We start from the raw sequence: 14,823 nt of genomic DNA, 5'->3' as shown, positions 1-14,823 counted from the left end.
TTCATTTCAAACTCGTTTTCATCCTATCCGATGGTTTTGACTATGTTGACCAATTGACCTCAAAAAATGGTAAGTACACTACAACCGTGGGCCGAACCCGAACAGACTCCAGAGTCCAGGGGACCAGGGCTATCGAGCTGGAAGGCCCGGAAAACTTTTCTACACAATTTAGTCCTTTTAAGAAAAATTAGAAAAACCGGAGATACATGATTACAGGAGTGAGGGTTAACAATTTGAAATTGGGAGCGAAATCGTTGATCGTTTCGTTCATGATATTTTCGGAGTAGCAGTCGGTTGGCGAGATTCGGATAATCGAGTGCCACCATTACATTACTTCTTAAACCACGCATACGGCATACTCTCCTCTTCGGGTAAATTAGTTTCACCTTGAACTGAAAAGCCTAATTAAGCTCGTAATTTATGCGGTGAAGTTATGATTCAAACTCCATGATTGCTCCTTCCTTATTGTGTCTGTACTACTGTTTCCATATGGTTTCAATGATCTAAATTTGCTTACAAAATTGATTTGCAGGATTTATTAGGTTCTTATAATTTTGTAATTAAGCAGTTAATTTTCTCGGTAGTACAATGTTGGTGGAGAGTTTTATTATTTTGAAGTGGTGATACCATCAATGGAATGTATATTCAATTTATAGAATGGTATATAATTTTTAACGTACAATGTGCTTTTAAAGGGCTTGGATTCTTGCTATAGATGACACTTGACATACCACAAGTAAATTATATTATCATGCAATCACTTAGATATACCACAAGTAAATTTGGATCCCATGAAGGATTTGAGTTTACAAGAAGTTTATCCAGAGGAAATATTATTTGGATTTTCGGATATTGATATAATAAGGGATTTGGGACTTTAGTATTCAGGTAGAGCATAAGTAGGATATTTAGTATCAGTGTATTACTCCATGAACATGTTTGATTTCATTGGTATTTTTGTCTTCATTACAGCAATCAGTTCCTATTTGTTTGAAGCAAGAATTCATATTTCCCTTTAATGCTGTGCTATTTGCTAATATATTTGATTCTGAATTCCACTTTTTTGTAGTTTTGTAGAGCATCAAACTTGGAGGAACTTATCAAGTGATGGATAGAATCAGCACTCTTCCTCAAGGCATAATTGAAAAAATTCTAACTTTAATGCCACTTCAAGATGCAGTAAAAACGAGCATTTTGTCAAGGAAATGGAGGTATTGCTGGACAAGCATGCTAAAACTTACATTTACTGTGCTTAATCTATCATCTGATAGCAAAGACGTCAATAAACATAAGCTTCTCAAAGACATCTTCCATGTTTTCATTCTACACACGGGTCCGCTTTTAGAATTCTGTATCTACATTAATAATACAGAAATTGCTAATGAAATTGACCCGATAATACTTCATCTTTCAAGGACCAAAAATATAAAGAAGTTCAAGTTTGTGAAAATCTCAAACGACTGCTACAAGCTACCCCTTTCCTTCTTTTCTTTGCAAGGATTAGAACACCTAGATCTCACGGGTTGTGTAGTTAACCCTCCATTAATATTTAATGGATTTAGTATGCTAAGGAGCCTGTGCTTTAGCAGTTGTATAATCACTGTCAAGGTGCTTCTACATTTCCTTACAAATTGCCGACTACTTGAGGAATTTACCTTGGTAATATAATGTCCATATAACTACTTATCAAGCTCTCCTCCTTCAATTAATTACTTTCTTACAAGTAAAGTGTATTTTGATGCAGGTTTTATATGATGTAGCACACTATATAGAGCTACAACAGTGCACATTTGTAGAGTTGTTTAAGTGTTTATCTTCGGTTCAGGTTCTGAAATTATATAGGTTTTGTATCGAGGTAATAATATTTGATGTTGATTGTTTTATCTTATCTCATGCAAAAATTTTGTGTTTTAATTCTTGTTTTGGTATTGGTTAAAGGACTTTGATGCAGATGGTACTTGTATGCCACATAAGCTCCCCACTCCACTACTCTACTTGAGGGTACTTGTTCTTGATGTATGTTTTCTGCAAGAGGATGAGATTTACTGTCTTCTATGTTTGATCAACAGCTCCCCAAATTTGGAGAAGATTAATCTAGAGGTAAATAATATAAACTACATTACATGCTATCACATATGGTAATAATTAATAGATCTTCATAGTTCTATTTGCAATTTTTTGTTATGTTTTCTGAATTCTGATTAGATGTGTGGGGACCATGATGAGTGTGGTGAACAAAATTTCAACAAGTTATTTGATCTTGAAGATCACTCGGATCTTAAGTTGGATCATCTTAAAGAACTGGAAATAACAAGTTTCTACAATGTGGGATATGAGATGGAGTTTGTGAAGCTCATCATGGCTAAGTCACCTGTGCTAAAGTTAGCGCGAATAAAGCTTAATCCAAATGTTTCTGTTGATGAAGAAATTAAGATGTTTCAAGATTTGGTGAGACTGCCATTTCCACGTGCATCACCAACAGCAAACTTCATTATCGAACGCATGCCGTTTGACTAAATGTGTTAGTCAAAATATAATATTTTGTCAAAGCACAATGTCTTTATGGTCTATTTTGATCTTATTTGGATTGATTATGGGTATTATGGTAATTAGTACTTTCCATTTCAATCTCTCTTTGAATTAGATATTGAGTAATGAGTATCACCTTACCATGAAAGAACATTTGGTCTATATGATCACCTTAATGGGTCAATCTTAGTTTTTATGGTTAGGACTAACAATTGATGATCAACATGTATTGATTAGGATTAAGGATTAGTTTTAGATAAGACTAATTACAACAAAAGTATAATATTGACGATCAAAATCAATAATAATATAACCAAATGGTGATTGTTGATGTATATTCATATGATAGTTCACAACATGCATTTGGCCTAGCGATATGACGAGTTCCTTCTCTTCTTGAGGTTGAGGGTTTGTTTCAGAAACATTAAATAAATACATGCAATAAAAACGAATGTAGTTCAATAACTAAAGAGTTTTGATTTTGTATTTGACTAACGTGTTACGCAATTCAATCATAATATGAGTTTAAGTAACGTTCTACCTAAGTTGGTACTTTAAAACACTAAGAAGCTCTAACATTTTCCAATCACCAAAATGTTTAATCAAAATAGGTTCTTTGAATTAAATCTAGCTTTACTAACCTAATTTAAACAAGCTCTTAGGACTAGATTGAAAAACCACATTATGTTTATGTGAATGTTCCCAATCAACGTTCAATACTTCTCACAAGTTCGGAAGTGTACGAACGTTAAATTCTAGTTTACAATGAAGTTAATCGCATCATAAAACCAAAAACCCAATTCAATGTATGTTATTTTGTATCAATTCATAAAACAATTATGGATTTTATAAAGTGAATAACAAGCATGACCCAACCCTCAATCAAGTGGCCAAGTTGAATCATAATCAAATCAAACATTAGGTTAAAATGAAACTAAAATTTCTAGATAGGAATATGAACAAAACGTCAAGTCATATGACTATGTTGAAAGGTGCTCTGTCTGTGCAATCTTGTTAATGGGAGGATCGTTTGTGAATTTGTTGTAAAATTGTAACTTGAACTATTTCCTTGCAAGATAAATGTGAATTGAGGTAGATTGCAAATATGAGGTTGATATGCAAAGGAATAAAGTGTAGAAGGGTAAATATGTACATCAACTGAAAGTTCAAGGGATCAGTGTTGATGATAGATGAGTTGATGTAGTATTGAAGTCTTGTACAAGTGTGCATTGGAGTAGTGTCTATCAGATGTACTCAAGGATGATTAAATCAATATATGTATTTGTATCCCACATTGGTATATGGGTGATGATGTTAGGTCCCCTACAAATAGAATGCTTCCACCTCCTCCATAAGGAGGCATCTTCAACTTCCAAAGAGCTCTCATCCAAGCTCTCTCTCTTAGACTTGTCCCACCTTGGGATAACAACCGCCATGCCCATACTCACTATCCCTACACCATGGTGGTTCTATCCAGCCTGGAGAAACCATCTCATCTCACATACCATTTGATTTGATCGTCGAAGCCTGCTCCCAGGGCACATGGCACAGTCCATCGGGCGGTTCTAATGACTTTGATGCGATGGCAGCTAGGTATCAAGCTGGGAACTCGCTAGCGACACCACCTCCAGATCCAGATCCGACACCAAGACCTGGTGGCCTTGAGCTGTCGTCGCAACAACGGGTATACGATTCCTTCTATGTATACATTATATATAGGACATATGTATTATAACTTCAGTGAGTTGAACTAATTTTGTCACTGTTTGGTCAGGTCGACTACGACAAAAACGTAGTTATTGCCCCTTTAATTTAAGAGATAGGGCAATCGTCCTACGAAATCTATGGTTATGCTTTTCCCATGGCCAGGAAGGTATTGGGCTAATAAAGCCCCAACTTCCTGTTGGACGATCCCGTCCCATAAAAGTGACCGACCAGGGCCCTATTGATGAATGAAAGGCTTCAGAGAATTGAGTATTTATCCATTTTATTTCTTTTTAATGCGGTAAATTCAGAGAATCCTTAGACTTTATGCGTAAAGTTCTTTCGTTTAGTACGAGATCGCTTCACACCTCGCGGTGCTTACACCGCGTTTCCGATGGTAGTTGATAGAGGAAAGGGCAATACGCTTTTCTTTTTCCTAGTTGTCGTCCTCATTATATTTGGGGTTTCTATGTTTTTGTGAGTGCATATTGAATTTGTAGAGATATTTTTTTGATGTAAATTATGTCGTTTTAATAAAAGAAGAGTTTATATTTTTCTATAGATTAAAAGCATAAACACGATTGTACTATATAACCGGAATGGAAAGACTTTAGCCGAACATGACTAAAGCCCTAAAATCAAAGTTTTGGAAAGGAAATTAATTTACTAAAACAACTTTCAATAAACCGATATTAGTGTTTCCAAATGATTTCTAGCGAAAAACCCCAAACAATATCGCCCCAAAGTCCCGAAATAATGAATCAATAGAAACTGCCAAAGAGCAATTATGCGACTGACCTGGCCCGTGCCAGATATGCCTTGGGTGACATGACTCGTGTCATGTGAAAGTATGATGTCATCTGTTGAAACCTCCCCAAAGTACATTACTGAAAGGAACCCAATTCTTCATGGGAGAGCGCATGTGTATCTTGAAGAGTAAAACAACATGATCCATGTCAGGTGTTCTTTGATGAAACCTTAAAATCTTCATTTCTGGTCCAAAATTTATGCAACTTTGTTCTGAGCCCTTTTTCACCATTATTGACAAATGACGCCAAATGCATGGAAATGGAATGCACCAAAAGTTGTCCTGAAAACAAGTAAAATGCATGGTTAATCACTAAAAAGCAATGCAAAGATATGAACTAAACATGCTAAAAGGTGCATAAAATGCACAACATAGTGTAAATCAAGAGTAGTTTTAGATTAGATTAAAGTGTGTTTGCGTTGCTAGTGTAGAAAACATTATTCATATGATAATTGTTCGTAATTTAATTACTTTGTACTCCATGAGAAATCAAATAAGTCAAAGTGGTTGTTTGATAGCTCCATGGAAAAACACATGTACGCTACACATCGATGAAGCGCCAAATAAAGAAGGATTATGAGTAACACTCGTCTTGAAAAGCCACGAAGGAGAGGAAATCACTTACACACTAAGATTTAATTTCCACACTTCAAATAACGAAACAAAATACGAAGCTATATTAGCAGGGGTCCATCTTTCCATTGAGATGGGGGTAGAACGCCTGACAGCAATGAGTGACTCACTCCTAGTAGCTAATCGAGTCATGAGAGCATACGAAGGCAAAAAGAGTATATATGAATGCAGTAAAGAGACTCACAACCAACTTCAAAAAAATTTCCTCATTCTAACAACACAACAGGAAAGACGACGCATTGAGCAAATTAGCCTCCACATCATTCAAACACATGTCCAAAAAGGTACTTATTGTGGTCATGGAATATTTCACTAAATGGATAGAAGTTAAGCCATTGAATATTATCAACGAGAGAAACATGATAATAAAAATTATGGAAACACATATTGACACGGTTCGTTACACCCCAATGCTGGTAAACGATAATGGTCTACAATGTAATGGTTTTTATGATCAAACCTACAAATAGAAATTCAAAAAATTGGCAAAATGTCTATTTATGTTAATTGTGGAAAGGTAAAAAGTAAGCTCTATGCAAGAAATTTGGTATTTTCTTAAGGAATATAAGAATACAACATTGAAAAACCAAGCAAGTTTGTACTGCAAAGCAACGAAATTTGGTTTGGACCACGATCAAGCAACAATGAAGAATCAAGGCACCATTTTGATTTACCAATAAAATGTGGTTAGGAAAGCAATGACGAAGAAAGTTTTCATTTTGAGCACTTCGACAACCCGTAATTAACAACACTCATCCAAGAAACTCTTTAGTCGCGTTATTGTCATGTAAGTTGCTCGACCCTTAGACATGAATGCATTAATATGTGGTGAATTGTTAAAAATTAAATGATTTGAGGTTCTGATAAATTAGAATCCAGAATAAATTTAACTTACGGTGTTTGGATGACTCCACACGTTTCACCAGATTCGTTCCTTTGAATTACGGTTCATCGGGTAAATACCAATACCTGGAAATGATCAAACGAACAATTGCGTTTGAATTGTTTGGATATAAAATGCAAAACAAAGTTTTTCTATATCCTTTGATAGTGCATCGAACAATACCATCACAAATGGAAAATTAAAAATAAAATATTAACCGGTTTGTGACGGCATTTTTTTTCCATAGTCAATGTTTTGAACATATTACTAACTTGGTTGTGTAAGACGAACTAAAACAAATTGGAGAAGTAAATGATACATTAAACAAATGTTACCTGATATTTATATTTCTAGTAATGAGCGATATCTTAGATAAGAAGTTTTGTAACAATGTTAATGTCATTTGGTTAAGGCCGAATACGAATGTAGCTCGTCGATGGAATTCTATATGGAATATGTTTGGATGTGCTTTACAACAAATATATACTTTAAAAACGTTTTATAACAACCATGTCAGGGGTCATAGGGTTGTTCCATATTCGAAGTCTAGTTGGGTAGTTATCAAACAATTAACAAAATTGCTCAAAGTTTAAAAAAAAAAAAAAAAAAAAACTATTTTTTTATCGAGAATTTATTATTTAACAAGTTGTTTAGTCCTTAAATATTTAAAAATAAAACCCTAAGCACCAAGCTTAGTGTGTTCCTTAAAATACACATACCATACATAACAGCGGACCTCGCCCACACAACTAAAGGGCCCCGCCTACATAACGGGCCCCACCCACATATCAGGCCCCAACGACATAACGGGCCCCGCCCAACATGCATGCAAGAGTCATAAAGACAATCTAACATCCTACATCCCTCACAGACGAAATCGACAGCTAACAATCTCACACAATCGCAAAGCGGGTGGTACACACCTCGTACATAATCATATAAGGCAACCCTTAGTCTACCTTCTAGACTAGTAAAAGTCAAAACATGTCAAAGGTCAACAGTCAAGGTCAATGGTCAAAGTAAACTCCATTTGACCTCCATGTTGTGGCCAACCAATGGTCACGTCGTGGCTATTCGACTTGATCACGATCAAAATTGCTACCACGTCGTGGCATGCAAGCCACCACGCATAGCAAAGTCCAAACAAAACAGTCGTGACATTCCCCATCAACATGTCATTACACCCATCTCGCTACGTCATGGCTATTGCATTAGGACAACGTAATGGTTTTAGTCCTTAATTCGTTAAGCCCTTGATCATACTTTACAGTAAGCTTCTTGTGACCCTAATGGTCCATAAAAATCCAAACTTTATGGACATGCATGTCTTTCACTCAACTAGGTAAAAATATGATAAAATGACCTAAAATTCATGCATGGCTCTCAAAACCCATTCAAATTCTAGATCCAGAAGATATAGTGACCAAAGGACCAAGGTGAGCCATAAAGTTGCAAACTTTGTCTCATCTAACCAACCCAAACTCAAACATGAGCCAAAACATGATGAAAAGCCTCGATCTATGAAGAGAGAACCAAAAAGGTGGAGTCTTGATGACTTACAAAGGGTCCAAAAGATGCACACAAGGAGTAGAGACAAGTTGCTTGATGATGTATGTACACGAGCTCCTTCTTCTTCCTTCTAAGATTGCAAAAACTACCAAAATAAGCCAAGGACTTTGAAAAGGAGGCTAAGGTTTATCAAATGTGCTTTCTAGATGATGGAGGATGAGGGTAGGGGAAACCCTAGTCATCACTTCCTTTAAATAGGGCCCAAGCCCCGGAAATTTAGGGTTTGCCAAAAACAGTCGTCACGTCGTGGCAATTGAATGACCACGCCGTTACATCCACTTTAATGAGATACGTGATTATGGCAAAATGCCATGTCGTGGTAATCCCTTCACCATATCGTGGCCATCAAAATCTTCATAATTTGAAATATAAAATCATACCTGAAATCCGGGTGTTACACTAACAATAAATGTTGGAGGGCTGAAGCTTTAGTTGAAAATGTATCTAATGATTTGGATTTATTCGATGGAACCACAAATTAAGAAATTGAGGCCAAAGCTAAATTTAACAATGTTTTTTCAAAATTATTTGAGGTTTATCTAACGAAATATAGTTTAACAAATACACATTACTCAATGAGAAATGCGGTAAAATCATCTAGATTGGGTAATAATGAAATAGTTAGACTATACAATACATTAAGAAATGAAGCTACTATACGGCCCAAACTAGAACCGTCGATAGTGACCTCAGAAAGAGTATAATGGAACCGATTTTTTTAGCTCATGGGTATTCAAGATTTTGAAAAATTGGGTATTTTGGCTTGCTAGAAAGAAAAAAATACTCAATTTCCAATTATATCCGCTATGTACTAACCGTCCAAGCTTCTATGATAGCTTCGAAATCCACTTTTTATGTTAGTGGAAGGGTAATATCTCCAATAAAAACAAAACTCACCCCATATTGGTTGTAACGCCCCAAATTTCATCCCAAACTTTTCAATTAAAAATTTAAGTTTTTATTCAAATCACAACTACAAAATCTTAAATAGGACCATTTAATCTTAAAACATTTATCAGAGTATCGTCAAAAGTTATCATGTGCACAAGTCCCCCATTGATGCGATGCAATCGAGCCGTGTGCCTCCTTTATTATAAGAAAACCTGAAAACATTTAAACCACAAATCGTAAGCACAAAGCTTAGTGAGTTCCCCAAAATATCACATACACACAACACAAATAAACAGCTATGGGTTATCAACAACCCTGGAGACTACCCGAAGTCTCAGTACACAGTAGTAGTCTCAGTACACAGTAACACATATCACATTAACAACAAATAAGACCCAACTGATCAGCGCGCACACACACACGCATATATATATATATATATATATATATATATATATATATATATATATATATATATATATATATATATATATATATATATATATATATATATATATATATATATATATATATATATATATATATATTACCACACATGCTCATACAAACATGCAAGAGTCACAAAGACAGCTAACATCCTACATACACAATTTAGTTAGCCGACATTAGTGTCTTCAACTCACAAGCACAAGGAGAAGACTCACCTGAATCGAAGAACTCTGAAACACTACGATACGATTCCTTTTCTGCACTGCTTGCACCCGCGAATCCATTAACACCAAAACCAGATAAAATCTTAATTAATAGCCCAAAATTCTCAAGTTTGACCCACGGTCAAACTTGGTCAAAAGTCAATGGTCAATGAAAGTCAAAATTCAGGCTGAGTACGCCCAGCGTACTCAACTCGTACACATGGCGTACTCACCATCCAAAATCGGGACCCCATATGAGTACGCGCAACTTACTCAAAGGTACGCCCAACGTACTCGGTCAGATGGCACTTTTCCATTAAGTGCTTATTCTCTTAAGTCTTTTCATCCAACACTCAGATCTAGTCCCACAACATCATTTTAAGTCATAAAGCTTCCACCTTTATGACTTTCCATGTCTAGAAAAGGTCCAAAATCCAAAACCTTAACTTATTAATCCATTAAGACATCATGACACTTGCATGGAAGGAATAGAAAGACCAAGATCACATTTTTATGATCCTAATAGCTCCATAATGGATAAAGTTTCCAACTTTATCCATTAGAATGGTCCAAACCACCAAGATCTAGTTTTTAAGTTACCAAGGGACCTAAAGAGCATCTCTTTCAACTTAATCCATTAAGTCCAAGTCTCCAACGTTTAGATCTGAATCATTATGATGTTTAGATGGATAAAGTTTCCAACTTTATCCATAACAAGGTCACAAACTTTCAAGGTCTAAACTTTATGCACTAAAGTGACCAAAAGATCATAACACCCAAAACTAGCTAGATCTAACAAATGCATCATCAAGATTCAAGCTTTATACCTCTAGAAGAAAGATCAAGGTGAACAAAGTATAGATCTACAAGTTCTAATAAAACCAAAACTTCTCCAAAGAGCTCCTTCTTCTCCAAGATGCACTATGAGCACTCCAAAGCACTCAAGATCACCTTCTTTTGCTCAAAAGGCTCAGACGAGGGATATGGTTTTCAAGGGAGGGTGTTGGAGAGGTGGAGGCTGAGAATGGAATCGGTTTGGGGAAGTTAAGGAGCTTAAAAATGGCTCAAACCACAAAAATAAAGTTTGAGTACTGATCGCGTATATCAAGCGTACTTCTGGTACGCCCAACGTACCAGGGATGCCCTAGTACGTCCAACGTACTAGACTAAGTCCAAAACCTTCCTAACTTCTAAAGGTCATAACTTCTTCGTTCCAACTCCGTTTTCGACGATCTTTATATCCACAGAAAGGTATTAAGTAGCTCTACAACCCTATCTAATTAATTTTGACTTAAAACACATTGATCTAAAATCCTTAATTCATAAAAGAAGTCCGAAACACCACTTTTCCCATTTTACCCTTTGACTCCAAAGCACAAACCGAACTCTTGGATCACATAATCTACATTACCTACATCCAAATGTGTCTAAACCTCTCTTTTCCAAAGCCCGATGCCTTATGATACTTGTGATGGGTTTGAGCCATAAGAACTTTCCTATGTGCACATGCAAACCCTAATTTCTTGGATCTAGGTTTCTCTAATTGAACATGCATTGAATCCAAGACTTGCAATACTAGATCTAATGTAATATATATTGAATCTAATCATATGAAATCAGATCTGAAAGAATACCTTGAATTACTTGCTTGATACTTCTTCTTCTTGGAGCTTAGAGTCACAATTGTCACTCCTCTAATGGCTTACAAACACCAACTAGCAAGAAGATGATCTTGAGAGAGAGGGAGGAAGGATAGAAATCGGCCCTAGGGTTCCTTGGCTTGCAAGAGTGTCAATTTCTCCATCCCAAGGGTCCTATTTATACTATGAGCTATTAGGGTTTCTCCTTTAACCCTAATTGAATGACTTAGGCCCTAAGCAATCCAAGATACTTCTAGATACAAGGCTTGGACGAAATTAAGGTTCCCAAGCCCCTAAATTTCGTTCACCCAAATATCCATAAGGATACATAGCCCAAAATACAACTATCACACATTTGACAGTTTATGCCCTTTATTCAATTAACCTCTCTAAGTCACCAAATTAATTCTCAATTAATATATGACTTATATTAATCAAATAATATTATTATTTCCTCAATATATTATTCTCATAATATATTAATAATATTTCTTCTCTCTTAACAAATCATCCTGTCAAGTTGCTATGGTGAAGGCAACCCAAAAGGACCATGCATAACCGGGTCAAGTACTTACCAAATATAGTTACAGCCTTAGACACTAATCCAACAGTCTCCCACTTAGATAAGTCTAGTAACTATATATGCAAACACAATCCGATTAGCAATCGTAGCTCTTAAAGACGCTGTCAACTCTGATCTTATCAGTATCCTGTCCTTTAGATAAGGGATCGTATAATCCTCTGTTCTAGATATCGTGCGGACAATTACATGGAACATGGTCATACTTATTGTCCTGCAATTTATTTCTCGATCTCAGATTCATTTGACATAGAACTTAATCGAACACATCAATTTAGTTCTGACCGGGCCCGGCACATAAGTCAAATCAAATCATCGAGGGGCCCTGATATCGCTTTTACCCTCTTAGGATAAAAGGAACAGATAAACTTCGACTTATATGCATTTATTATCCACTAATCAAATTACACACAACAATACGTTTTATAACATCAAGTTACTGATGCGTTTGCGCATTATCACTGCATAACCAATTATCAAACAATAAACCATATATCTAGGTTTTAAGACTATATGATATTACCATCTTCTGATCACTCGTGATAAATTCCATGAAGTGATTCCAACAAGTGCAGGTTTATTCCAATGCTCAAATCAAGTTCATAAGCACTCATGAACGTTGTAGCAAACCTTTGCTATGTCTAATACACTTTAGACAATCTACACACCAATTCATGACAGTCTTCATTCATACCTACTTCCAACATATGAACGACTGTGGACTATTCAAATAATTCGATTATTATCAAATAATTAATTACTCAAGAAGTCAAAACATGCAAAATGAAACAATAGTTAAACAATTAACATAAGACAGTAGCTTTACTTATAAATAATACTCCTTTATTTAATCATCAAATGTCAATTACATTTATCTATTACACGTTTCCAAACTATCTAATCTAAACTAATATCGTCCTTTAGCCCAATGCTCCTAGCGTGCTGCAAATGCTTAACCCTGCTAAGTCCCTTCGTAAGCGGATCTGCTGGGTTATCCTCTGACGATACCCTTTTTACCACGAGGTGTCCTTCTTCTACTCGATGTCTAATAAAATGATATTTTCTGTCGATATGTCGAGATCTACCATGATCCCTCGGTTCCTTGGTCAAGGCAACCTCTCCTTCATTATCACAGAAAATTTCCATAGGCTCCTTTATGGTAGGCACAACTCCAAGATCACCAATGAAGTTCTTCAACCACATAGCCTCCTTTGACGCTTCACTCGCTGCAATGTACTCTGATTCGCACGTTGAATCAGCTACTGTTTCTTGCTTGGAACTTTTCCAAGTCACTGCTCCTCCATTGAGGGTAAAGACCCAGCCCGACTGCGAACGGTAGTTGTCCGTGTCGGTCTGAAAGCTGGTGTCACTATACCCTCGTACCTTTAAGTCATCACTCCCTCCGAGGACTAAAAACCATTCCTTGGTCCTCCGAAGGTACTTAAGTATATTCTTGACCGCAATCCAATGAGCTCTGCTTGGGTTCCCCTGATATCTACTGACCATGCTCAAAGCAAAGGCCACATCAGGGCGAGTACAAGTCATAGCGTACATGATTGAGCCAACTGCGGAAGCATAGGGTATTCGGCTCATCTCAGCTATCTCGGCTTCTGTACCCGGGCTTTGAGTCTTACTCAATTTGGCATTACTCTGTATCGGTAGTTCTCCCTTTTTCGAGTTTTCCATACTAAAACATTTTAGTACCTTATCCAAGTAAGTATTCTAACTAAGTCCTATTAGTCTCTTACTTCGTTCTCTCATTATCCTTATTCCTAAAATATAGGAAGCCTCTCCGAGGTCCTTCATAGCGAAACACTTCCCGAGCCAGGACTTAACCTCCTGTAGAGTCGGGACGTTGTTTCCTATGAGCAGTATGTCATCGACATACAAAACAAGAAAGCTAACTATACTCCCACTGGCCTTGACATATACACATGATTCATCTTCACTTCGTATAAATCCAAACTCTTTGACTTTCTCATCGAAGCAAAGATTCCATCTGCGAGACGCTTGCTTAAGCCCATAAATGGACTTCTCAAGCTTACACACTCTATTGGGATGCTTTGGATCGACAAAACCCTCTGGCTGAGCCATGTAAACATCCTCAGCCAACTTCCCATTAAGGAAAGCGGTTTTTACATCCATTTGCCATATTTCATAATCATGAAATGCAGCAATGGCTAGCATCACCCTAATAGATTTTATCTTCGCAACTGGTGAGAAGGTTTCGTCGTAGTCAACTCCAGGAGTATGAGTGAAACCCTTCGCAACCAATCGCGCCTTATAAGTGTGCACGTTCCCATCCACGTCGGTCTTCTTCTTGAAGATCCACTTGCACCCGACCGTCTTACGACCTGGTACATTGTCAACCAAATTCCAAACTTGGTTGTCATACATGGACTGAATCTCGCTGTCCATCGCCTCTTTCCATTTTACAGACTCTGGGCCTGCCATGGCTTCCTTATAGCTATTAGGTTCATCTAGATTTATTAGTGTACCATCACTAATATACGTGTCCCCTTCGGTAGTAATATGAAAACCATAAAACTGGGGATGAACTCTAACTCTTTCGGAACGTCTAAGAGGTAAGGACTCGTCAATTGGTTCAACCGGAGTTTCCTCCTCGGGTTGAGCGCCAGTGTTAGAGGTTCCTTCATCGCTAGATTCTTGAATCTCTTCAAGATCGACTTGCCTCCCACTGTCTCCTTGGCTTATGAGTTCTCGCTCTCGGAAAACCCCTCTCCTCGCAACGAAGACAACATTGTCACTCGGTCTATAGAAGAGATATCCAAAGGATTTCTGTGGGTAGCCGATGAATATACATCGCTCACTACGAGGTTCGATCTTGTCGTGAGTTTCTCGTCTTACGAAAACTTCACAGCCCCAAACCTTGATATGTGCCAACGAGGGAGCTTTCCCTGTCCACATCTCGT

The 14,823-nt window shown here is 36.9% G+C and overlaps 1 protein-coding gene across 1 annotated transcript; it reads left to right on the top strand.

Annotated features, from left to right (window-relative positions):
- The first annotated feature begins 228 nt into the window (after nt 1–228).
- LOC145125702 (F-box/FBD/LRR-repeat protein At1g13570-like) lies at nt 229–2,690 on the top strand. The gene is made up of 5 exons (XM_079061127.1): nt 229–371; nt 1,070–1,659; nt 1,745–1,855; nt 1,939–2,100; nt 2,206–2,690. Exons 2-5 carry the CDS (start codon nt 1,108–1,110, stop codon nt 2,515–2,517), a joined length of 1,137 nt encoding a protein of 378 aa, XP_078917253.1. The 5' UTR covers nt 229–371; nt 1,070–1,107; the 3' UTR covers nt 2,518–2,690.
- Nucleotides 2,691–14,823: the final 12,133 nt, after the last annotated feature.

This window comes from Lactuca virosa, chromosome 7 (assembly GCF_052849685.1).
Source record: "Lactuca virosa cultivar CGN04683 chromosome 7, Lactuca_virosa_CGN04683_v6, whole genome shotgun sequence".
In the NCBI taxonomy this organism is placed as follows: Eukaryota; Viridiplantae; Streptophyta; class Magnoliopsida; order Asterales; family Asteraceae; genus Lactuca; species Lactuca virosa.
This window is presented reverse-complemented; position numbering and strand designations above follow the sequence as displayed.